The sequence below is a fragment of the Chiloscyllium punctatum genome, chromosome 1 (genome assembly GCF_047496795.1).
Source record: "Chiloscyllium punctatum isolate Juve2018m chromosome 1, sChiPun1.3, whole genome shotgun sequence".
Lineage (NCBI taxonomy): Eukaryota > Metazoa > Chordata > Chondrichthyes > Orectolobiformes > Hemiscylliidae > Chiloscyllium > Chiloscyllium punctatum.
The window spans coordinates 121,678,637-121,705,988 of record NC_092739.1 but is presented as its reverse complement, the minus strand read 5'-3'; the positions used below and the strand labels follow the sequence as shown (position 1 = coordinate 121,705,988).

General features: G+C 42.1%; 1 protein-coding gene across 8 annotated transcripts in view; it reads left to right on the top strand.

Moving 5' to 3' along the window:
* arid3c (AT rich interactive domain 3C (BRIGHT-like)) overlaps nucleotides 1-27,352 on the top strand; it is a 505,674-nt gene that overhangs the window by 12,862 nt on the left and 465,460 nt on the right. For 3 of the 8 annotated variants that reach the window (XM_072573259.1, XM_072573252.1, XM_072573250.1), the window contains exon 2: nucleotides 15,331-16,023. In XM_072573259.1, the coding sequence (XP_072429360.1) occupies nucleotides 15,331-16,023 (693 nt within the window). The other 5 variants (XM_072573264.1, XM_072573286.1, XM_072573271.1 and 2 more) reach the window with 5 other exon arrangements.

The following is a 27,352-nucleotide window of genomic DNA, read 5'->3' as shown; positions in this document are numbered from 1 at the left end:
AAGGGAATGGATAGAAATCAGGGTGCAATTTACATCTCCAAACCATGTTTCTTTTGCGGTTAGCTCAAATTTATCATTACTTAGCTTGTGTTTAAGTCCCTCCTTGCCCTTGCCCTTCCTAGCTCTTCAATCACTCCCAATCCTATAACCTTGCAAGAATGTTGCACTTCTCCAGTTCCGACCTCTTGCGCATTATAAACTTACTTTATACAGCAATGGCATCTTAGCTAACTATGACTCGGCCTCTTTAGTTCCTTCTAACATCTTAATTTTTTTTCATCCTTTAGGAATGCTCCTAAGGTTGTCAGACGAAACTTTTGTCTTACTGCTTTCTTTTGCTTAATGCTGAAAATGTGTTGCTGGAAAAGCGCAGCAGGTCAGGAAGTATCCCAGGAACAGGAGAATTGATGTTTCGGGCATAAGCCCTTCTTCAGGAATGAGAAAAGTGTGTCCAGCAGGCTAAGATAAAAGGTAGGGAGGAGGGACTTGTGGGAGGGGCGTTGGAAATGCGATTGGTGGAAGGAGGTCAAGGTGAGGGTGATAGGCCGGAGTGGGGTGGGGGCGGAGAGGTCAGGAAGAAGATTGCAGGTTAGGAAGGCGGTGCTGAGTTCGAGGGATTTGACCGAGACAAGGTGGGGGGAGGGGAAATGAGGAAACTGGAGAAATCTGAGTTCATCCCTTGTGGTTGGAGGGTTCCTAGGTGGAAGATGAGGCGCTCTTCCTCCAACCGTCGTGTTGCTATGGTCTGGCGATGGAGGAGTCCAAGGACCTGCATGTCCTTGGTGGAGTGGGAGGGGGAGTTGAAGTGTTGAGCTATGGGGTGGTTGGGTTGGTTGGTCCGGGTGTCCCAGAGGTGTTCTCTGAAACGTTCCGCAAGTAAGCGGCCTGTCTCCCCAATATAGAGGAGGCCACATCGGGTGCAGCGGATGCAATAGATAATGTGTGTGGAGGTGCAGGTGAATTTGTGGTGGATATGGAAGGATCCCTTGGGGCCTTGGAGGGAAGTAAGGGGGGAGGTGTGGGCGCAAGTTTTGCATTTCTTGCGGTTGCAGGGGAAGGTGCCGGGAGTGGAGGTTGGATTGGTGGGGGGTGTGGACCTGACAAGGGAGTCACGGAGGAAGTGGTCTTTTCGGAGCGCTGATAGGGGAGGGAAGGGAAATATATCCCTGGTGGTGGGGTCCGTTTGGAGGTGGCGGAAATGATGGTGGATGATATGCTGTACATGGAGGTTGGTGGGGTGGTAGGTGAGGACCAGTGGGGTCCTGTCCTGGTGGCGGTTGGAGAGGCAGGGCTCAAGGGCGGAGGAGCAGGAAGTGGAAGAGATGCGGTGGAGGGCATCGTCGATCACGTCTGGGGGGAAATTGCGGTCCTTGAAGAAGGAGGCCATCTGGATTGTACAGTTTTGGAACTGGTCCTCCTGAGAGCAGATGCGGCGGAGACGAAGGAATTGGGAATATGGGATGGCATTTTTACGACAAAGGAATTGGGAATGCCCCTCCCGCAAGTCCCTCCTCCCTACCTTTTATCTTAGCCTGCTGGACACACTTTCCTCATTCCTGAAGAAGGGCTTATGCCCAAAATGTCGATTCTCCTGTTCCTTGGATGCTGCCTGACCTGCTGCGCTTTTCCAGCAACACATTTTCAGCTCTGATCTCCAGCATCTGCAGTCCTCACTTTCTCCTTCTTTTGCTTAATGCCAACCTTTTTCTGAGTCATGTTTATCACTTTAAAGCAGCTCTATAAATTCAAAGTGTCATGGATATCTTACTGCAGATCACTGACTCCGTAAACTATTTTGGAGTGTTATTTTTTAAATCACTTAAATAAGACTTTCTAGTCTCTCCTAGATAATGTAAGATGCTAAGATTCATAATTAAGATTTTTTTTTATTAATTCATGGGATGAGGGCATTGCTGGCTAGGCCAGCATTTATTGTCATCCCTAATTGGCCAGAAGGCAGTTAACAGTCAATCACATTACTGTGGGTCTGGAATCACATGTAGGCCAGACTAGGTAGGGATGGCAGTTTCCTTCCCTGAAGGACATTAATGAACCAATTGGGTTTTTCCAATGATTGACAATGGATCCATGGTCATCATTAGACTCCTAATTCCAGATTTTGGTTGAATTCAAATTCTATCATCTGCCATGGCAGAAATTCAAACCTGGTCCCCAGAACATTACCTGGGTCTCTGGATTAACAATCCAGCAATAATACCACGAAGCCATCGCCTCCCCCAAAATATATATTTGGTATTGTCAACCAGTGTATTGTTTAAAATAAATCTTGATTTTCAGGACTGTTACTTAACAACAATAAAGTCCCATAGAGATTCCATATTGAATGTGTGTGTCAAAGGGTCACCTTGCATACAATCACTTCCATCATATCATAACCATAATTAATATGCCCTGAATCCTGAAGTTGTATTACAGAAATATACATGCCTTATCACAAAGTCATGATTCATAAAATTTTAAATGGTCAAAATATTAAGAAAATAGATTAGATTACCCTACAGTGTGGAAACAGGCCCTTCAGCCCAACCAGTCCACACCGACCCTCTGAAGACTAACCCACCCAGACCCACTTCCCTCTGACTAATGCCATTGTACTCTTTGCTACCTTCCCCACCCTCCTCCCTGACCTATCACCTCCATTTCCACCCACATTCACCTATTGTACTCCATGCTACTTTCTCCCCACTCCCACCCTCTTCTTATCTATTTCTCCACCCTGCAGGCACTCTGCCTCTATTCCAAATGAAGGGCTTTTGCCCGAAACGTCAATTTTCCTGCTCCTCAGATGCTGCCGGAACTGCTGTGCTTTTCCAGCACCACACTGATCTAGAATCTGGTTTCCAGCATCTGCAGTCCTTGTTTTTACCTTGAAGATTGGCAAGTGCAATTCAGTACAGATAAGTGTGAGGTGCTGCACTTTGGAAAGTCGAATCAAGGTTGGAATTATACAGTAAATGGCAAGGTCCTGAGGAGTGTTGTTGAACAGAGGGACCAAGGAGTACAAGTACATAGTTTGTTGACAATGGCAGGTAGACAGGGTGGTGAAGAACTCGTTTGGCATGATGGCCTTCATCAGTCAAAGTTAAAAATCACACAATACCAGGTTATAGTCCAACAGGTTTAATTGGAAGCACACTAGCTTTCGGAGCAACGCTCCTTCATCAGGTGATAATGGAGGGCTCGATCGTAACACAGAATTTATAGCAAAAATTTGCAGTGTGATGTAACTGAAATTATACATTGCAAAATTGATTGTCTGTTAAGCCTTTCATCTGTTAGAATACAGTGATGGTTTCACTTCTTTCATGTGTAAATCACAAAACCTTTTTTTTAAAGTTGCATTCTCGGCTTAGCTGTTAACAATGGTGATAGCTAGAAAATATGTTAACCCGAGAATGCAACCTAAAAAACAAGGTTTTGTGATTTACACATGAAAGAAGTGAAACTATCATTGTATGCTAACAGATGAAAGGCTTAACAGACAATCAATTTTTCAATGTATAATTTCAGTTACATCACACTGCAAATTTTTGCTATAAATTCTGTGTTACGATCGAGCCCTCCACTAGCACCTGATGAAGGAGCGTCGCTCCGAAAGCTAGTGTGCTTCCAATTAAACCTGTTGGACTATAACCTGGTACTGAGTTATTTTTAACTTTGTACACCCCAGTCCAACACCGGCATCTCCAATTCATCAGTCAAAGCAATGAGTATAGGAATTGGAACTTCATGTTACAGTTGTATAGGTTATTGGTGAGGCTGCACTTGGAGTACTGTGTATCATATTGGGCACTCTGTTATTGGAAAGACATAGTTAAACTGGAAAGAGTGCAAAGAATATTTATGAGGATGTTGCCAAGACTAGTAGGCCTGACTTACAGTGAGATGGTGACCAAGACAGGACTTTATTCCTTGGAATGTAGGAGAATGAGGGGTGACCTTACTAAGACACACTAGGGGCACAGATAGGATGAATGCATATGTCTTTTTCCCAGGGATGGGGAATTGAAAACTAGAGGGCATAAGTTTAAGATGAGAGGGGAAAGATTTAGGAAGGACCTGAGGAGCAACTTCTTCACAAAGAGACTAGTGCATGTATGGAATGGTGTACCAGAGAAAGCGGTTGAGGCAGGTACTATAGCAACATTTAAAACCATTTGGATAGATAAGTGGATTGGAAGGGTTTATAGAGATGCGGGCAATCAGAGCTGGCTGAGTGGGCACCATGGCCAGCATGGTAAAAACAATGACTGCAGATGTTGGAAACCAGATTCTGGATTAGTGGTGCTGGAAGAGCACAGCAGTTCAGGCAGCATCCAAGGAGCTTCAAAATCGATGTTTCGGGCAAAAGCCCTTGGACCAGTTTGGGCTGAAAGGCCTGTTTCGATGATGTAGTATTCAATGACTCTATGACTCTATATAACAACGTCTCATTTTGTAGACCAGGCCTTCTGGACTTAATATTGAGTTCAATACTTTCAAATTGTGAACCAACTCCCAATTCTTCCCTTTGTTTTAGCTTTACTTGTTACATTCTCTGTCACCATGCTCTCTCTCCCTCCCGCATCCAAGTGGGACTATTTTTTCAAGTCTGGCAGTTAGACACCCATCGTTCTGCCATTCTCACATTCTGATCACTTAATCTGAACTAAAAACATCTTTCCTCTGCCAGCACTCTAAACCCACCATTCCCATACACACCCCTCCCCCAACTATAGCATAAATGCTGCCCCCTCTACACTTCACTTCAGCTCTGATGACGAGTCATCTAGACTTGAAACGTTAGCTTGCTCTCCATCCATGGATGCTGTCTGACCCAAGGTGATCTCCAGCATTTATTGTTTTCAGCACAAAGGAAAATAAGTGTGGTTGCTGGAGGGCAGACATCTCAACTCCAGGACATCTCTGCAGGAGTTTCTCAGGGTAATATCCTACACTACTACCTTCAGCATATGGCCAGAAGTGGGAATGTTTACTGATGATTGCACAATGTTCAACACCATTTGTCACTCCACAGATACTGAAGCAGCCTATGACTAACTGCTACAAGACACGGACATTCTCTCCGCACAGGTGCCAAGCAATGACTGTCACTAACCAAAGAGAACCTAACCATCATCTCTTGATATTCAACGAAATTGCCATCACTACATTCCACCACCACCAAAATCTTAGAGGTACCAATGACCACGAACTGTACTGCACTGGCCACATGAATATAGCCAAAGGAGCAAATAAAAGGCTATGAATCCTGCAGTGAGTACCAACCTCTTGAACCCTAATGCTTATGCTTATCCATCAAGGCACAAGTCAGGATGTCCACATTTGTCTAAGTCAGTGAAGCTCCAATAACACTCAAAGAACTTGACACCATCCAAAACAAAGCTCAATTGCAATCCTGTTTGTCACCATTTGCACCCCATCCACCAACATTCAGTCTTTTCATCAGTGATGAGCAGTGACGGTACTGTATATTATATACCGGGGCAGTGTATCAACTCTTCAAGCCACTTTTGGCACACGTCCAAAAACCATGACCTCTGTCACTCAGAAAAACAAATGCTGCAGACCCATGGGAACACCACCACCTGCAAGATCCTCTCCCAATCACTTACCATCCTGACTTGGAAATATGTTGCTGCAAAATAAATATATTTATCCTAATGGACTGCAGCAGTTCAAGAAGACACCTGCTCAAGGGCAGTTAGGGATGGTTAATTAATGCTAGTCCAGCCAGCAACCTTCTCATTCCATGAATGAATAAAAAGAAATAGGTATTAAAAAGTATTAAAACTATTGCAGAAACCAAGAAGCTATAAACTGTAACATTTTATTCCTTTTTTCCTGCAAAGCTATTTACATGTATAACTATTATATGGCACAGTATTTTGATATAGCTAGTGTGCTATCCCATGGAGCATTGAATGCTATTTTGTATCTGTGATACCCCACACATAAGTTATTGATCTTGGCTAGAGCATCAGATTTCTAGTATTTGAAGTGCTTTTTTTATAAGCAAAGAAAAGCATTTGATGTACTTCTCAAAATGATATTCGTCTGATGATGCATTAGATTTATTGAGAGTTTTGTCAACACCTTTTAAATTAATGATTGTACAATTCATTAGCATGCATTTTTATTCACTCATAGAATGTAGGCCAGAATTTCCTGCCCATTACTTGTTGCCGTTGAGAAGATGGTGGTAAACTACTTTCTTGAAATGCTGCAGCTCCTGTCTGCTGGGTAGATCCACAACGTTCCTAAGAAAGGAATTCCAAGATTTTGACTTAATGATAGTGAAGGATCAACAGTATATTTCTAAGTCAGTATCAGGAGTGGTTTGGACGGAAACTTGCATGTGGTGGTATTCCCATAAATCTAAAGTCCTTGTATTTTTAGATGGAAGCTGTTACGAGTTTCAAAGGTTCTCTCTAAGATTCTCGCAAAGGAGCCTTGGTGAATTTCTGCAGTGTATCTAATGGATAGTACTGCCAATACAGACAATGGGAGGGCATAGATGTGCTGCTAATCAAGTGGGCTGCTTTGTCCTGGATGGTGTCAAGCTTCTTGAATTTTGTTGGAGCTGCACTCATTCAAGCAAGTGGGAGTATTCTATCACACTCATGAATTGTGCCTTGTAGTTGGCAGACAAACTTTAGGAACCAGGCAATATGTTACACACTGCCATATTCTTAGCCTTTGACCTGCTTTTGTGACGACTGCATTATATGACTAGTCCAGTTCAATTTCTGGTCAATGGTAACCCCAAGATGTTGACAGCAATTGCAATGTCATTAAATGTCAAGAGTGACGTCTGATTTGTCTTTTATTGGAGATGGTCATTGTCTGCCATTTTGTGACATGAAAGTTACTTGCCATTTTTCAACTCAAGCCTGGATATTGTCCAGGTCTTGCTGCGTTTGGACTTGGACTGCTTCAGTGCATGCATATTTCATATATACAAATTGCTTTATTCAAACATGCTCAGAAAACAATGACAATGTAAACACAACTTTTTTGTTAATACATGCAGATTATTTTCTTGTAATTTGCACTCTGATTTCAGGTTTTCAGTTCTTGAACCTAAATTATAGCAAGTATCACTCTTTATTAATATCTATCTTCCTCACCTGAACACTCACCATGTTCCGAAACCAAGACAGTATTTCTGATTTGAAAAATAACAGATGGTGAGACAGCAAATGAATTAGAGAGTGTATGGTATCCATCCATCCTTCATTCGAGTCTTGAATATGAACAAGAGAAAGCAAAAACAACACAAAGCACCTGCACATCTATTGATCACATGAAAGGCAATGAGATAACACTGTAATAACTGTGAAATTGGAAAGTCTACTCTCCAAATGAAGAAATTGCTCCTTTATACTCTCCATGCCAATTATGATCTGGTAGAAGAGATTTATCATTTCTAACACTTAGTTGAGTTTCTCCATGGTGGTTACTAGCATGATGAATAAGGGAATGTGGATGAATACTATTTAAATGCGCTTATGGGAAACATTTAATAATGACCCACAGAAAAGATTTTTTTAGCAAAAAGAGAACAATGGAGGTAACCTTGAGTGTCAGGTTTGTAATAAGTTAGGAGCCAGAAAAAAGGGAACAAAAGGTAATGTTCTCAGTTGGATGTTTTAATTTGTGTTCTGCAGAGACTTGTGCTGGGGCCTCAGCTTTTCATCATGTATATTCATAATTTAGATGAAGGAGTGGAGAGTTGTATATCCAAGTCAGCACATGTTGCTAAATTAAGAATCTTAGCAAGTTGTGTGAATAAGAGGAGAAAGTAACAAAGGAGCATTGACATAATAAGAAAATTGGAACAAAGTAAAATTATTGCAGTGGTGGCATAGTGAAGTCACTTATTTTGAATCTGGAAAAGATAAATCAATTTTTTTTTATTGGTGAGATAATGAGCCATGGAGGATAAAAGGGACTTGGGACAAAAGGAATTTAGGCAGTTTCGTTCATAGATCACAAAAAGCAAGTGCCTAGGTAAAACATGTAATTAAAACACAAAGACAATGTTGGTCTTTGTCAAAAGAAATTTGGAATGCAAATGTGTAAATATGATGCTTCACTTTTGCCTAAATCTCTGTCAGACTCCATTTGGAATACAGCTTTATGTCTGGTCACTGAACACAAGGGAACATATATTGACTTTAGAAAGAGTTCAACATTGGTTCACCAGGATTTACTGTAGTCACTGGTTGCAATGTCCAATTGCTATTTGACTATCAGTGTAGTAGTAACTCTACCAAGTCCTATCCAGAAAGTACATTGTTTCATGTCAGTATATTTGTCACTGTCATACAGAAGGTGTAACTGGTGAAACCTGTGTAGGATCTACTTTGGCCTTCTCCCAGAGTAATGCGAACTTGATGGGGGATATTTACTGAAATTTCCTCTATCAAAATGCTTCTTTAAGAGCCAAAGAAGCCAGTAATATATGTGCGTGCCACCTGCAATTTCCTGTTTCTCTCCTCTCACTCTGCTAGGTTTCTCCCTTTGAAATTGTTGGATTTCTAGCCTACTGTGTGCAGCATGCAATTTCTGCCTATGTTTACTTCTTGCTTATTCATCGGACTGATCTGTCACACTTCAAGCATCACTCAACTTTCATTGCCACAACTCAAAAGAAATATAAGTAACAAGAATCATTTTACATGGAACCAAAATAACTAACATCTAAAGCCTTACCAATCACATTTATAAAAAGCTAGGGTTACGACCTGCAGCTTGAAGAATAATTAAGCAGTGACATCATTTAGTATTTACTTAACAGTAATTAATATTTATGACTGTGACATGTGACACAGTTTCATCTTAGCCTCAGGATATTACATGATATAATGTTCCTACCCCTGTAAATCAGTGTATCATCTGAAGTAGATAATATATATGGTACATTAATTTTTGCAGAGATTTGAGAACTGGGAGGCTGAGGGCAGCAGATTAACCACTTGTTGCATATTCTGTCAGATTTGCCTCTCCTAAATACTAAATACTAAATGCCTCACCATCAAACTTCAAAAATTTGAATCCCATCAGAGCCATCTTGGCACAACCTGGCAGCAGGCCACAATTCCTGCACCAGAACAGACATACCCAGTAATATTGAGAACACGAGCTGGTGATACAACTGCATGTCACCAGAGGTATGGCGGGTGAAACGTTTTAATCATTGCATATCGACAGTGGAGGCAATCATGGAAAGTGTCTTCAGGACACCAATGCAACAAAAAGCACAACTGTTTCACTTGCCTCAACATTTATGTTGGGAGTGTTTTAAGAAGCTTGGAATTCTCCAGGGCTGCGCAGTTTTGCACCCCATATCTCAGGAAGGATGTACTGGCCCCTAGAGTGGGTCCAGAGGATGTTCATGAGAATGGTCCCAGGAATGAAAAGCTTAATATATGAGGAAATCTTGAGGACTCTGGGCCTATATTTGATGGAGTTTAGAAGGATGAGGTGAGATCTAATTGAAACTTACAGCATACTGATTAGCTTAGATAGAGTGGATTCTGGGAAAATGGTTCCATTGATGGGAGAGACTAGGACCCAAGGGCACAGCCTTAGAGTAGAGTCATAGAGATGTACAGCTCTGAAATAGACCCTTCGGTCCAACTTGTCCATGCTGATCAGATATCCCAACCCAATCTAGTCCCACCTGCCAGCACCTGGCCCATATCCCTCCAAACCCTTCCTATTCATATACCCATTCAGATGCCTTTTAAACATTGAAATTGTACTAGCCTCCACCACTTCCTCTGGCAGCCCATTCCATACACGCACCACTCTCTGCATGAAAACATTGCCCCTTAGGTCTCTTTTATATCGTTCCCTTCTCACTTAAACCTATGCCCTCAAGTTCTGGACTTCCCGACCCCAGAGAAAAGACCTTGTCTATTTACCCTATCCATGCCCCTCATGATTTTATATACCTCTATAAGGTTACCCCTCAGCCTCTGAAGCTCCAGGGAGAACAGCCCAGGCCTGTTCAGCCTCTCCCTATAGCTCAAATCCGCCAACCCTGGCAACATCGTTGTAAATCATTACTGAACTCTTTCAAGTTTCACAACATCTTTCCGAAAGGAAGACCAGAATTGCATGCAATAGTCCAACCAATGGCCTAACCAATGTCCTGTACAGCTGCAACATGACCTCCCAACTCCTGTACTCAATACTCAATAAAGGAAAGCAATCTACTTGCGACTCTACTTTCAAAGAGCTATGAGCCTTCACTCTTTGTTCAGCAACATCCCCGAGGACCTTACCATTAAGTGTTGCTTTTCCAAAATGCAGAACCTCACATTTATCTAAAGTAAACTCCATCTGCCACTCCTCTGTCCATTGGCTCATTGGACCAAGATCCCGTTGTAATCTGAGGTAACCTTCTTTGCTGTCCATTTCACCTCCAATTTTGGTGTCATCTGCAAACCTATTAACTATACCTAAAGGGAAGACCTTTTAGAACAGACATAAGAAGAAACTTCTTCAGCCTGAGGGTGGTGAATCTATGGAACTCATTGCCACAGAAGGGTTTGGAGGCTCGGTCATTGAGTATATTAAAGGCTGAGATAGGTAGGTTCTTGATTGTCAAGGCTTATGGGGACAAAGTGGGAGAATGGGGTTGAAAAACCTATCAGCCATGATTGAATAGCGGAGCAGACTCAATGGGCTGAATGGTCTAATTTCTGCTCCTGTGTCTTTTGGTCTTAATGCTGTCTTTGAGGTCCACTGGTTAGTTTACATGCTGGTTGTGTTATCCTCAAGCAGACCCAGAACCAGCAGTATTCAGAACAGCCTGGTTTTAAGGGGAGAATCTGAAAACAGACATTAGGTTTCTCATTAACAATTGCATTAAGGATCTGTCTACATTTCCGGAAAAAAAAAGGACTGATCGATTGGTTTGCTTCATGCACTCTGTATGCCTGAATTAAGGACACTTGCATATCAATTCTGCCTTTGATGCCCTAAACATTGTACTTTAAACTGTCACAGTTTGCCAGAGGCAATCTGAACATGGTGAAATCTTTGGATCTACAGTCAGAAATTTAAAAATAACCTTCTAATTGACTTCAGAAGGCATTGCAATCATCTGAATGTGTCTCCTTAGACCTTTGACTCAGCACCCAGGGAGGACTTGAAAGGACAGGACTAGTTCAACACAAATTCAGCTTGGCAGCTAAACATCACAATTATACACCAGATTACCTATAAACAATGTTCTCGTAGCCCTGCTAATATCTAGAGAAAGCTGTGTATGATTTCCATATTGACATACTGTACCAGATGTAGCTTCAGACAATGACTATAAACTATTTGAATTTATCGCTTTCTGTGGCAGATGATGCCACCCAAAGCCCATAAGAAGGTATCCAAAGCTTGATAGCTGCTCTTTATAATTTCTTTTCATCGCTCGGAAAGTGTTTTCCTCCTTTCCTTTCCTGCATGCATGAAAATGATATATCAAACTGCGACACGGAACTTAGTTAACACCTTCCATGGTCTCCAGTCTATGAGACAAAATAAGTTGTATCGGCACAAGCATTTCCCCGATACAGCACCCAAATGACCATCATTTATATGTGAACATTGATAGTGAGAATCAGCAGTTAGTCAATAAAATCAGTGGGTCGATGGAGGAGTAGGGGGGAGGGGGATGGTGGTGGTGGTGGTGGTGGCAGTAGCACCACAGCCAACAGTGATGCTGTTTCGTGTGATCGCCACTCACTTGCACTTTCCACCAGGGGTCACTGGATGCCAATCAGGAGTGGGAATCCTGGCTGACTTTATTTTCCCCTTCCAAAAGATGTCGGAGGCAGGCACTCATTGCTGTTTGACTCAGGACAGCTAACTGAGCACAGTCCTGCCGAGGACATTCTCCTATACTCGTCCAAGACTCGGTTACACAGCGAAGGGCCTATACATTCACTCCAGACCAAAGTGCATTCCACAACACGTATTGCCAATGTGGGCATGTTGTGTAACATAATGTATTGCCAGGGTTGAACCTATGCAACACACTAGCTCCGATTTTGGTCGGAAAATCATGAATATATTGGACAAATTGACACACATCCATTTGCGAAAACAAAATGATCTAAATCCATTGTATAGATTTCCCATCAACCCTGGACCACGTCCTAGAACACATCTGGTATTGTTTGTATCAGTAGTTACGCCCTGTCATTATTCTCCCCAGCATATTTATTATCTTTGTGTCCGACTGTCTTCAATGTCCACGCCTCAAAGCAAACACAAACTCAGCGAAAACTGCTCGCATTAATTACTCAGGCGGTAGCGAAACTTGTTGTGGGATGAATTTTTTCCCCCCGCTTAGTGTTGGTGGCTGCTTAATTGTGTTCAACAAATTGTGTTCTGCGAATCAAATAAAGCTCCAGCCACAGCTATTTTGCAGGGGAGCTGTCTAGCCATTCGCCTTCCTTTCGTTGTGTTGGTTACTGTCAAAGGGAGCCATCTGCTTTCTCTATTTATGAACTGTCTGGATGTTTGATGTTTAAATATCTCAGCCTCCCACACCCACCAATCTCGCACTTTACAAGTTGCAGCCACACCCAGAGTTGTCGGTGTAAATTTCCCATATGGTGAGAAGTCGATATATCTGAAGCTTGTCACACTAGAGCTCACCCGAGCCCGACACTCCCTTATTCATTGTCGGCCTTCCTGCTCTCCAATCTACAGAACAATGTAAATTGTACAGGCAGTTTACTCGGACGGGGTCCTGCATCAAAGAGGTGCGACTCTATCCAGGGTGTTCACTTCCACTCTCGCCATAGGCTGTTGTTGTCCCGATCGGTTCAATCACATTGTGTGTGGGGGGGGGGGGGGGAGTGGGGGCACTGGGAGCTGGATTTTGTGGGCTCATCTCGTTCACCAAGGACATGGGGACATTTTATGTTCATATTTAAACGGCTCAGGACACGGCCCAATGTGCAACTGTCTCCAGGCGAACCCGTTTGCTTTTTTAACCACCTCTTTAATCTGGTGCCAAGTTTGCGCCCAGCCGACTCTCTGCCCTCCAGAGCCGAGTGATGACACATCCACAAACAAAACAGAAACAGAAGCATTGAAGTAGTGCAGACCCCGCAGTGAGAACCAAGGCTGCTGTGCCCTGGAATTGGGAAGCATGTATCCCTACTAGAAGTGGGATCCGGCTGTCATTACTTCCCCCACAGCCCGTCCGCTGCCTCTTCTATTTATCAACACATTGACGTCTATTTAGCAAATGGGAGTAGAGGTCTGGCTCTTTCAGACCAGGTTACGCAAGCGCCCCAGCGCTTTTGAGCCACTTGTTGCAATTGGAGGGCGATATTTAATGGTTGGCAGTGATATACCTATGTATGTCTGCGGATCTATATATGTTTCTATGTATGTTGCATGCTGTGAAAAGGAAGCAGCGAGTCCCCAGAGGGACTGGATCGGGAATATCGAAATCAGAAAAGAAAATCTGGACTGTCCAAAGGGAATTCTCCATGTGGATAACGAGAAAGGAAAGTAAAACAGCAAGAAAACAGCAACACCAAAATAGACCATGGTTGACAACGCGAGTATAGTGGCTAAAGCAACGCTGGTGAGGAATTTCAAAATCATTTCTTATATCACTTATCCACTTTCTCTCCGTCTCTCCCTGTCTCACTCGGCTCAGATCGCCTGGAGGCGTAATTCGGCAGCTCTCTCTCTCTCTCTGTAAATATTTTAATCAGGTTTGGCGGTGGGGGGAAGCGATTTTTACAGAGATAAAGTGTTACTAAATAGGAGTCGTGACAGGATCTGCAACCCGTCACAGGGAGGGAAGACGGAGGGAGCAAGAAAATGAAAGGGCAGATTGTTTAATCTTGGAACAAACGACTGAATTGAAAAAAAAACGGTGTACATCTAGAGATAAAACAGAAGGCAGGACTTCAGGCAAATCAGAGTCAACGCTGATCGACATATTAAAAAAAAAGACGGGCGTTTGTTCGGGTTGGTCCGTTTGTTGAGATTTTGTTTCTCGGGAAAGGTAAATTCCATGTTCACATTCTCAACCCCCTCCCCACCCCCAACAACAACAACAAAAGAAAGTCAGCGGCGATAAAGCGATGAAACTTGTGATGAGCGATCGCTGAGATTAAGAGTGCGGCAACGGTCGGGCAGCGAGCGGAAGAAATAAAGTGAATGAATGGCCCGTTTCCACCCAGAAAAGAATCTAGAAATATTTATAACTAAACAGCACATGTTAAAAACAAAGTTTTTTTATTGTAAGGAGAGAGCGGTGAATGCAATGATCCAAGCTCTGTAGGTTGTTTTCCCCAAGCTGGGCTGACTTGAGTTTTGATAAATTTATGGGAAATTTGTGAAATCTAACATTTATATGGCGAAAGCGGAGAGGGGGGAGGGTGTGAGGGGGATTATGTTTGTGCAATGAGAAGCTTTCCTGGTGATTACCGGCAAGAAAAAAAAAGTTTTTTTTGAAGGATTCTTCCTGAAGCTGGGAAGAGACCAAGTCACATTGTACCCAATTCTGGAATGTATATCCTCGACGTAGGATTTACAAATGAGAATCTCTCGAAATGTTGTACTTTCTAAGTTGCTAGATAGTGTCTCCAGAGCGACATTCTGGATGTGTTTCTCTTTTGGGCTGGTTTGCAGTTGCCGGAGTCACTTGTTTCTGAGGCCAGGCTTTAATGGGGCGTTGCACAATAGGGTCAGGTCATATTTAATTCAGTTTATTATGAGGCGCATTTGGTTCTCCTTGTGGAGTGTACGTGCCAACAAATAACAACCAGAGGAGCAGCGATCGCTCGGTCTATATCAAATAGTCGGTGCTTTTCACAACCCACCAGACAAAAAAAAAGTAAACTTTCTTTCTTTAAAACAAAAGCGCAACGATTTGAGCAAATTGCGCTTGGAATTGCAGTGCGATCTGCTGGTTTCGTTTGCAATCCTTTGCACTGCCTGTGTGAGCCCCGGGGAACAGTTTAAAGAAGGTGCCTATTAAAAGTTTCAGTAAACGCAGATTGCGGGGGTTTGAAAATGCATGCACTTTTGATACAAATTCCTGATTTTACTCTTAATATACTCAGTCGAGTCCTGCAAGTTAACAATGCAGTAAAGTTTCGCTTTCCTCGCTTGAGTATGTTGTAGTTTTGGATTATTTTTAAAGGAAAAGACCAGGAGCTTCCGCCTGTTAAATGCTCATGGTCAGCTTGCGTGCGAAGTTTGGTCAAATTGTCCCGCATGACTATTTTTGTTTTTTTTTTGTTTCCCCCCCCCCTTCTGTACCAGCACCAAGGTTTAACAGCCTCTAATGGACTCGGCCTGATCTCCTCTGGAAGTGCACACTACCAGGCTCCCCACGGCATGAAGCTGGAAGCGGTGATGGAAAACCTGCAGAGGCAGCAGCAGGCCAGGCTGGAGCTGGAGGAGAGACAGAGGAAGGAGAGGGAGAGGGATGTGAGCCGAGCAGGAGCTGACAGCCAGCAGCAGCAGCAGCAAGCCGTGAGCGCCGCCGTGCACCAGCACCTGGCAGCAGCCCAGCAAGCAGCCGCCCTGGCAGCGGTCCGAGCCGCCGCTCTCGCCGGCTTAGGGGACGCCGGCCCCGGATCGAGCGGGGCCCATCGGCCGCTAGTGACAGCGCAGCGCCGCCGCGTCCCGTCCGCCCTCTCCGAGTCCGAAGAAGACGAGCCCGAGCCCGGGGAAGAGGAGGAGGAGGAGGAGGAGGAAGAGCTGGGAGAGGAGGGAGACGAAGAGGAGGAGGAGGAGGAGGAGGAGGAAGGGATGGATGGGAGTCAGATCCATCGCGCTTCCGGGGTGCCAACCCCCGGGCACACTCTCAAAGGGACCCCTGTCCAGCTGTCCAGATTCGGGCAGCATCACTACCACCTTCCCGGCCAATCTCACTCCCCAGTCGGTCTCCCTCAGCCGCCGCAGTCCCAGCAGCAGCAGCAGGAATGGACCTACGAGGAACAGTTCAAGCAGGTAAACGAACCTTTCCTCTCCCGTTTGGGCCAGGGTTTGACCCAGTTTACCAGGTGGGGTAAAGGGCATGTGTGCGCAGAATTAGCCAGAGTTGGCCGTCTCCCGGAGTTGGCACCATCAGGCCAACTTTCCTAGGATGTGACTGGCTCTTTGCCTGTTGGGTTACGGCAGGAAGCAAGGAATTCAGGATGCTGAGCTGAGACTATGTTGAGTTTATTTTTGTGTGTTTTATTGTGGGGGAGTCCGCAGAGCGATCTTCAGCAGGCGAAAATCCGAATTCGTACAGAACGAATATGTTTGAAAGAAGTGGAATATCCTGAGTTTAGAGGATCTTGTTAAGAAAAATAACGATACAACAATTAAGTGTGTACACACGTTGTGCCTATAGATTGGGAGTACAGACTAATGGCTTTAAACTGTGTAATTTGTGCTGTATATCAAGTTACTTTGTACTGAAGCAACTAGAGTCTTGGCACAGGTAAAGTGTGCCATGTACTTAGTGACAGGTAGTTTCCCTCCATTCGTTTTAACAGGTTTCTATCACTGAATGTTTAAAGAGAACGTTAAACCTCTCTACACTGAGGACAGAGGTTGGGAATGTTTATATCACCAAAGTAAAGCACGTTGTTAAATGCGAAATTCTTTTCACTGGAAAGTTTAAGAAAGTTGTAACTAATTTTCTGTCTGTTACATTTTGGTACTGGAAGTTGTTCACATTTCAAATACTTTCATTCCTGTGTCACTGGGATGATAAAGTCTGAGAAATAGATCAGAGGCAGTAAAAATGTACAGTTTTTATTTACTATTACACTTGCAATGCCATTTTAGTGACTTTGCATTTCATCTTTCAACACTTTCTTCCTATATATTGGTGGGTTTTCTTTTCTGCTAATGCTAAAAGGAGGTTATAAACTTACTGTTAACACAAATCATTTCACTTTATGTTAGGCTATTTTGTTTAGCAGTTTCTCAGGTTTCAAATGCAACCTCAGTTTGATTGAGAAAGTTGAGGGTGGCTTCATACCAAACCAGGAGGAACGCTGAAGGAAGTCATTCAATTATTAATTGTCATGGAATTACAGTGAATGAGTGAATTCATTGGACACCTTGTGTCAATTTGTTGAAGCTTTTTCAGTAGCCCAGCAAATTCAACCGAAGAGTTTCTGGGTCAAACAAACCAAGGAGATTCCAGGTCTCAATCGAGCTAGCTAATCTCAGCTTTGTGCATCTCATGTATGCCACATTAGTTTCAATACAGCTGATCTAAGAAAGGGAAAATTTGCCAAAGTTTACCCTACTCATCAAAAGCAGCAACAGTTGATGGAATTAAATGTGAATGGACATTGTATGAGAACGAAATAGGGTTTGATTGTAAGGCCTTCCTCAAGCAAATGGCCTGTCAAAAGAGTTAATAGATGCACAAGAATCTTGACAACTTGACTGAGGTGTATGAGGGTAATGCTGCCTGTGAAATTCTCATGCAGTAAGAAATCAACATGTTCAGAAAGTAACAATATTTTTTCTCAATGTTTACCTTTCAATTTAGAATGTTTTCAGCACTTTTAACATCAGTTGCTTTTGGATGAGAAAAAGTCTGAGCTAATGTAATGTTGCATTACATAAACCTTCTGCTTGAGTTACCATTGATTTAGTTCATAAAACATATTAGAGGGGATTGTATCCTAATCATGATGTAGAAATTTACCCAAACCTTAGTGCTTTAACTATTTGCAACATTTTTTATTCATGTAGTATATTTCAATGATTAGAAATGTGCTATTACTTTCCAGAATGGGTTTACACTATGTCCAAATGTGTGCATACTCATTGCATATAAATCGCTGCTACATGCAGGATTTTATCATATGCTGACTTTTTCACAATTCTGCGTATACAGGCCTATTTTATACCCTTGTATAATAGATTCTATCTTTGTTCTTTTGAGTACAACAAGGCTTTACTGGAATTTGCAACAATTCTCTGATGATTTTGCAACTTCTACATAATATACTTTACCCAATAATGGTAATGTAACTTAGTGACCTGTAAAACTATTCAAATTCACTAAAAGTAAGGGGATGATCAAGTAACTTAATTGCATGGGCATCAGTGCCCAATGTCAAAATCACTGTTTGCAAGCAAAATAACAGTGCCCTAATCACTGAAAAAACAGAGCAGTTCCAGCAGGTGAGGTTTGTTACATTACAAGCACATTACTCTGGATGACGGAAATCTAAAATTAAAAATATGCTAAAAATACTCGGAAGGTCTGTGGAGAGAAAAACAGAATTAATGTTTCTAGTAGACGACCTTGCTTCAGAATTGCAATGTGTTAAACATTTCTGTATGTCTTAATATGTATTCGGAGGAAAAAGCAGGATAAAGAGCTATGAGGAGCAGGCAGGAAAGTGGAGTTGAGATCAAGATAAGATCAGTCATGATCATCTTAAATAGCCAAGTGGGCTCAAAGGGCTGAATTGCCTACTCCTGCTCCTCATTCCTATGTTTCTACGTAATTAGTAATGAATGGATGCATTTCAATCGCATTTTGACTAATTATCAGCTAATTCCAGTACAACTAATTAACAAGACATTTATTAAGTTGTTGAAAACAAACAATTCCTCTCCCATTATTTTGCATTTTATGACACCAGTTCATGTTTGTGCAAAAGTAAGACTAGATAAGGAGTTAGAAATTGAATTTCATTTGGGAACTATTTCCTTTCACGAATAAATCCTGCCCAGGTACTTTTTAAAGAACTAGTGCACTTGCAGGGAAGTGTTCCTTAGTTGCAACAAAAATCTAACAAAACCCAGATAGTATGTGTGAAATTCCTGCTGTTAGATTCAAATTTGCTTTAAGTAATTGATTTTGTTGTGTATCATAGCTAAGTGTGTACAATATGATTTTAATGCCATTTAAAAAATTTGGATAAGACAAAATAGTAAGACCATAAAACCATGAATGGGTCAGTTACAAATATTGCCAGTGGCTACAGAGAGTAACCAGATGCTTGGGATTACAAGAATCCATTGAAAAATTATACACTTTCAACAAAAATAGTAGCCGGGGCTCAGTAACTTCTTATTACACCTTGTACAAAGTCTTGTGTATCAAACAACCATAACTTTGATCTTTGGTCTATGTGGAGTTAGCTGATCTTGCCCAGCAATTGAAGCCCAGCAATTGGCTTCAGCCCCCATGGGTTTGGAGGGTGATGTGGTAGGAGAAATATCCAGGATTTCTGATTGCAGTGACCCATGTTGGAAAATGAGTGGTCATCAGATCTTGAAAGAATTTGACTCAGCTCCTGTTTCACCCATGAGCAAATTGGTTGCTCACACTGTCCAGAGTGATCTATAAAGATGGCCACTTGAACAAGGTGTCTGAGGAAGCTGAGTACCCTTGAACTGTAGCTCAGCATAAGCGAGGGCCTGCAGGACAGTAAGGGTGAAAGCTGAATCAAATAACAGCTAGTAAACAAAAATAAAATCTACTTGGTTTTTTGTGAGTGCCAAATGTAGGTGATCCATATTTTTTGTTAAAGATACAATGCAACAATTGAAATAGATAAGCATTTGACTTGATTTGGTTTGCCCATTTCAACTTTTATACTACTAGGTAAGGAAAGGAGGGACTACTAATGCTGTTAACCAAAGATACCAAAAATGGCTTCCAGCAGTGTGGAACGACTTTCCCATCTGCTTCTAATTTGCAAAGTACCAGGTATCAATTATAGACTGAGCTTAATTTGACATGGAAAATGGAAGCACTAACAATCTCTGATCATTAGGATTATTTTCCAATACTTTTCCTCCTGACCTCTCCTTAGTATGCATTGTTCATCAGGCTCATTTGGAATTGCTTAAGACTACATGTGAACAGTTGCTTAAAAGTGAGTATAGCAAGAGGTAATTGTTAACAGAAGTTTGACTTTTGCGCACATGTGTATGCTCCTTGTATTAGGAAAAGGCTTTGCAATACTGTGCTGGGTCTGTAGACTACACCGTAATGACTGTTTGTGAAGTGCACTTTGTAAGTAATGGACTCAAATAGGCCAAAGATAGGTGGCAAAAAAATTGGATTGATAGTATTGTTTTAATTGCCATTTGATTGGGATGCACTTTAAAAATATAAGTGCATATATATATATATAGTTATAATGAAAATACAGGGTTGGTATTGAAGTCAGTCACACTAATAGAAGTAGCCCGTTGTGGCGATATGTTGGCTGGTGATTTTGTTCTATAAAATTTTACCTCTCCTCTCCTGTAAGCATTGTAATTTAATGGATCAACCTCAAAAAACAACTCCCTTATGTTGCATTGCCCAAGTGACAGCTCGTATTGTTTGAGTCTGAGCATGTTTGTAAGCTACATGTGTGGAAGGGATATAGGAAATGGAATTGCTGGTAACTAGGAGGATGTAACCATTTTTAAAGCAAAGTTAATCTAATTTACACATGCATGCATAAAACAAAATTAAGCTGTATTTGCTGGAAATCATAAAACAAAACCAGAGAATATAAAAAGAACAACAGGTTATTGTCAATAAAACAGATAAGCTTCACAGATCTGGCTGAGTTGTTGCTTGTTTACAGCTGCCACATTTTTGGTCACTGCATCATATTTAGAAGTAGAACTCCTGTGCCTGATATTTCCACTTCCTAGTTTGGGGTCAGAGTAGTCAAGGATGATGCTCCAAAGGATGTCAGCTGTGAAAAAAATCAATTCCAAATCCTTTTTCCACCAAGCAGTGCATTTAGTTTGTGAGCTATTAAAGTGTACTTGAAGCAGATTTAAAAATCACACAACACCAGGTTATAGTCCAACAGGTTTAATTGGAACCTGTTGGACTATAACCTGGTGTTGTGTGATTTTTAACTTTGTACACTCCAGTCCAACACCAGCATCTCCAAATCATGAAGCAAATTACTTGACTACTGTGGACAATAAAAGCTCAATGGGTAATATATTGACATGGACAGAAATTTGACTGGCTCGCAATAGACAAAGATTAGGCATGAATGGGCCATTTCCTGTTTGACAAGATGTGTTGAGTGGTGTGCCACAGGGATCAGTGCTGGGGCACCAGCATTTTACAATTTATTTTAATGACTTGGACGAAGCTACAGTTGCTAAATTTCTCATATGAACAAAGGTTGGATGAGTTAGGCTTGTATGGTTTGGAAGAGTGACAGGTGACTTGATTAAAATATATGAGATCCTCAGGGACAAAAGCAGAAATTCCTGGAAAAACTCAGCAGGTTTGGTAGCATCTATGGAGAGAAAACCGAATTAACATTTAGGGTCCAGTTACCTTTCTCCGGAACTGATTGTAGATGAGAAATGGTTTGTTTTTTCCAGTAATTTCTGTTTTTGTTTCAGATTTCCAGCATCCACAGTTCTTTGGTTTTCTTTTGTCAAGATCTTCAACAGTCTTGACAGGCCCAAATTCATATACTTGATTCAAGCAGGATAAAATTATAGAGAGATGCTTTGGTAATTGATTAATTTTAACAATGGATGCAAAATTAACAGAGACAGTGTCAGTGTATTTTAATTACTTGACGATTGGTGTTCATACATTCAGCTACTTAGGCCCTAAACTCTAGCAATCTAAGAGGCAGTTTTTTTCATGCAGAGTGGTGAGTGTATAGAGTGAGCTGCCAGAGGAAGTGGTGGGGACTGGTATAATTACAACATTTAAAAGGTATCTGGATGGGTATATGAATAGGAAGGGTTTAGAAGGATATGGTCCAAGTGATGGCAAATGGGACTAGATTAGTTTCGGATATGTGGTTGGATGGACGATTTGGACCGAAGGGTCTCTTTCCTTGCTGTACATCTCTATGATTCTGTGTCAAGCCTGAACTGTTCCACCTTTCTAACTCACTTTCCTCTTTTAAAAAACATCATCTATTTGACTAAGTATTTGGTCATCTTTTATTTTTGTTCGATATTCCTTCACAGATGGAGATTTGTATTAATTGGGTGTAGGCCTGCTGGTGGCTAGTCAGGCCTACAGAGTTTGACACAGTGAGTGTAAGTGAAGTTGTAGATGTTGCTGGAAACAATTGGCTTCATACCAATCCTTTTCTGTTTCATGCTAATTTTCTGCTCAGTCTGAACTGTGCGTGTGGCACTCCATGTAGCATCTTAAGGCATCACCATCTATGGCCTGCGCTTCCCAACAGTGGTGGTCAGTGTTACACACAGAGAATTATGTCTTTAGAGAGAACTCAAAGCTCCTTATATAGCTTTTTTTGTATTGGTTTTGAAATCTCCCAGCCTAGGGTAAAGACCTTTGCTATTCACCTTTTCTATGCCCCCTCCTGATTTTATAAACCTTGATAAGGTCACCCTTCATCCTCCCAGGCTCCAATGAGAAAAGGTCCCAGCTTATCCAGCCTATCCTTATAGATCAAGCCCTCCAATCCTACTAACATCCTTCCATGATAATATTGAATGGTGGGGCAGGCTTGAAGGGCCAAATAGCTTTCTCCTATTTTCTATGCTTCAATATCTGACATATGGAGGACAAAACTCTATGCAGTAACCTTTGAAGTGATCTTGCCAATTTTCTGTACAGTGTGGCAACAATCCTCCTCTTTTAGCATCCTTCTTTCAATGAAGCTGAACATTCCATTTTTCTTCCTAATGGTTGCCATAATTGCTGTGTAACTCTTTATGATTCATGTATAAGGATGCCCAGATCTCGCTGAGACAAAACACCGTGCAGTTCACCTGCTCAGCAGTACCTTGGTTTCAGTGGGGCAATGGTGGAACACTATATCTGGTATGTTAACTTGATAGGCCTGGGCTGAGGGATAAACTGGGAAGATGGAGATTTAAATGGACAAGTTGGGTGGGAATTTGGGAAAACTCAGAGTTGATGGGGTCAAGAGGGAGGGAATGTATACATTTAGGTGCTAAAAAGCAAAAAGCCTGAGTCTGAGACTCATTGTGTGAGGAGCAACTGCTGTTTCCCTCCATCGTGCTGTAAATAACAAGCGCACAATAGACCTGAAAATGGCTTGGATTGGCAGGGTAAGTGTTTTCTTCTGTAAAGGAGAGTGCATCACTTTATAATAATGTGAGACCCTTCAAAGCTGAACGTTATTAAAGACAACCGTATAAAATAAAGACACCTTGGTGCACTACGTGTTGTATGCAAACCTTACTCACCTACCCAAGCACTCTTCACCACAAGAATCAATGTCAGTAATGGTGGTGATGCACACGTTATGTATTGACCCCCACAGGAGGAACTCCAGCAAATATGAGGTTTTTCTTTTCATAGAAGGTGAGGAGCTACATGTTGGGTACCACACCACCCTTCTTGGCTCTCTCTGTCCTACCATGGGTCATTTCTTCCTGGAATAAGCAAAGGGAAGGGTTGAGGTGAACGTTGGTGGCACATCTGTTAGTACTAGTACAGGTGGGGGGAAAGTGATGGGGTGTCCTGAGTGAATGAGTAGACAGTACAGGGAACATATGTGTATGTGTGTGTGTGTGTGTGCGTGCGTGTGTGCGTGCGTGTGTGCGTGCGTGTGTGTGTTTGTGTGTGTGTGTAAGTGAAAGATGTGGAGGGCAGGATTGGAGAATGTAAGAGCAAGTGATGAAGATTTGTGTGTAAGGAGGGTAGTAGAAAGGCAAAACTAATGGAAGAAAGCACAGTTAGGTATAATTTATAGATCGGGGTTTAGATTAGAGTGGTTGGATGGGGAATTTTAAGACTGGGGGTACATTTTTACGGAGATTTTAAAAAACATGCAGCAAATGTTTTACACAGAGGGTGGTTCACATGTGGAATCAACGTCCTGAGGAAGTGGTGGGTATAGGTACAATTACAATGTTTATAAGACATTTGATAGATACATGAATAGGAAAGGTTTAGAGGAATATGGGTCAGGAGAAGACAGGTGGGATTAGATTAGATTAGAGCTCCATTCCTGATGAAGGGCTTTTGCCCGAAACATCAATTTTCCTGCTCCTCGGATACTGCCTGACCTGCTGTGCTTTTCCAGCACCACTCTAATCTAGACTCTGGTTTCCAGCATCTGCAGTCCTCACTTCTGCCTATAATTTATAGAGGCCCTAATAGCAGCTGGTTTGTCTGACAGAGAATAAATGGGGGCATGTAAACAAGGCAATGCACTAACCATGGGTAACTTTAATCTTCATGAATATTGGGAAAATCTAATTGGCAAAGGTAGCCAGGTGGAAGAATTCATTGGGTACACTTAGGACTGTTTCTGGGAACAATATACTCGTACAGTCATACAGCATGGAAACAGACCCTTTGGTCCAACTAGTCAATGGCGAACATAATCCCAAACTAAACTAATCCCACCTGTCTTCTCCTGACCCATATTCCTCCAAACTTTTCCTATTCATGTACCTATCAAATGTCTTTTAAACATTGTAATTATACCTTTATATCCACCACTTCCTCAGAAAGTTGATTCCACATGCGAACCACCGTCTGTGTAAAACATTTGCCGCATGTTTTTTAAAATCTCCTTAAAAATGTACCTCCAGTCTTAAAGTTCCCCATCCTACCATTAACTCTATCTATACCTCTGATTATTTTATAAACTCCTACCAGGTCTCCTCTCAAAACGCTAGTGCGGCCACACTTAGAATATTGTGCACAGTTCTGGTCGCCATATTTCAGGAAGGACGTGGAAGCATTGGAAAAGGTGCAGAGGAGATTTGCAAAGATGTTGCCTGGTCTGGAGGGAAGGTCTTATGAGGAAAGGCTGAGAAACTTGGGTCTGTTCTCATTGCAAAGAAGAAGGTTAAGAGGGGATTTGATAGAGACATACAAGATGATCAGAGGATTAGATAGGGTAGACAGTGAAAGTCTTTTTCCTAGGATGAAGACGTCAGCTTGTACGAGGGGCATAACTACAAATTGAGGGGTGATAGATTTAAGACAAATGTCAGAGGCAGGTTCTTTATTCAGAGAGTAGTAAGGGCATGGAATGCCCTACCTGTCAATGTAGTTAACTCAGCCACATTAGGGAGATTTAAACAATCCATGGATAAGCACATGGATGATGATGGGATAGTGTAGGGGGACGAGCTGAGAATAGTTCACAGGTCAGCGCAACATCGAGGGCTGAAGGGCCAGTTCTGCGCTGTATTGTTCCATGTTCTATGTTGTTCTATGTTCAACCTCCCATACTCCAGTGTAAGAAGTCCCAGTCTATCCAATCTTTCTTTATAACTCAAGCCTTCCTTATGAGACAGCATCCTAGTAAATATCCTCTGAACCCTCTCCAGCTTAATAAGATCCTTCCTATAACTGTGTGACGAGAACTGGACACAGTATTCTAGAAGAGACCTCACCAATGTACTGTACAACCTCAACATGACTTCCCAACTCCTATACTCAAAGGACTGAGCAATGAAGATAAGCATGCCAAGCACTTTTTTAACCACCCTGTCTATATGTGATGCAAACTTCAAAGAATTATGTACCTGCACCCCTCGGTCCCTCTGTTCTAAACACTACCCAAGGCCCTCCCATTAATTGTTTAAGTCCTACCTTTGTACCAAAATGCAATACCTCAGATTTATCACTAGAGATCAGACTGTTTTGGATCTGGTAATGTGTAATGAACTATGTTTAATAAATCACCTCAAAGTAAGAGATCCCCTAATGACCATAGCATGGTAGATTTTAGCATTCAGTTTAAGAATGAGAAACCTGGGTCAGAAGTAAGTTTTTATACTTAAATAATGGCAGCTAGAAAGGGCTGAGTTGGCTAGAGAATAGAACATAGAACATAGAACATAGAACAATACAGCACAGAACAGGCCCTTCGGCCCACGATGTTGTGCCGAACTTCTATCCTAGATTAAGCATCCATCCATGTACCTATCCAAATGCCGCTTAAAGGTCGCCAATGAATCTGACTCTACCACTCCCACGGGCAGCGCATTCCATGCCCCCAGCACTCTCTGGGTAAAGAACCCACCCCTGACATCTCCCCTATACCTTCCACCCTTCACCTTAAATTGATGTCCCCTTGTAACACTCTGTTGTACCCGGGGAAAAAGTTTCTGACTGTCTACTCTATCTATTCCTCTGATCATCTTATAAACCTCTATCAAGTCACCCCTCATCCTTCGCCGTTCCAACGAGAAAAGGCCGAGAACTCTCAACCTATCCTCGTACGACCTACTCTCCATTCCAGGCAACATCCTGGTAAATCTTCTCTGCACCCTCTCCAAAGCTTCCACATCTTTCCTAAAGTGAGGCGACCAGAACTGCACACAGTACTCCAAATGTGGCCTAACCAAAGTCCTGTACAACTGCAACATCACCTCACGACTCTTGAATTCAATCCCTCTGCTAATGAACGATAATACTCCATAGGCCTTCTTACAAACTCTATCCACCTGAGTGGCAACCTTCAAAGATCTATGTACATAGACCCCAAGATCCCTCTGTTCCTCCACCTGACCAAGAACCCTACCATTAACCCTGTATTCCGCATTCTTAATTGTTCTTCCAAAATGGACAACCTCACACTTGGCAGGGTTGAACTCCATCTGCCACTCCTCAGCCCAGCTCTGCATCATATCTAAGTCCCTTTGCAGCCGACAACAGCCCTCCTCGCTGTCCACAACTCCACCTATCTTAGTATCATCTGCAAATAGATGGTTGAGGAACAATAACAGATGGTTAAGAAAATTGTTCATGACTCACAGCATAGATGCTTCGCAGTGAGTTAAAGGATTGTAGGAAGGGGATAAACTGACCATGGTTAACTAAGGAATTAAAGATAATAGCTAAAATCTTTAATGTGTAAGAGAATAAAGGGTTTTGGGGAAAAGGCAGGAACGTGCAGTTGAAAATTATCATTCAGCTATGGTCTCAAAATGGTGGCGAAGACTTAATGGATTGAATGGCTTACTTCTGCTTATGTGCCTTGAAAAAACACACAGTATGGTAAAGATTAGTGGGAAAGATTTAAAAGCCAGCAAAAGATGACCAAACAATAAAGATGGAGAAAATATATAAAAAAGAAAAGAGAAGATAAAATGAGCATAGGCCCCTTAGACAATGAGGCTGTGCAAATAATAATGAGGAATGAGGAAATTGCAGAGGAGTTGAATAAATACTTTGCATTAGTCTTCAAGGTAGAGGGCATTAATAGAATTTCAAAAATACTAAATGATCTATGGCAGAAGAAGGTGGGGAGGAGAATAAATAAAGTAGTTATTACTAGAGAAGGAGTACTAGGAAATGTGTTGGGGATGGAAACTGATAAGTGCCTTGGACTTGATGGAATACATCCTAGGATTTTAAAAG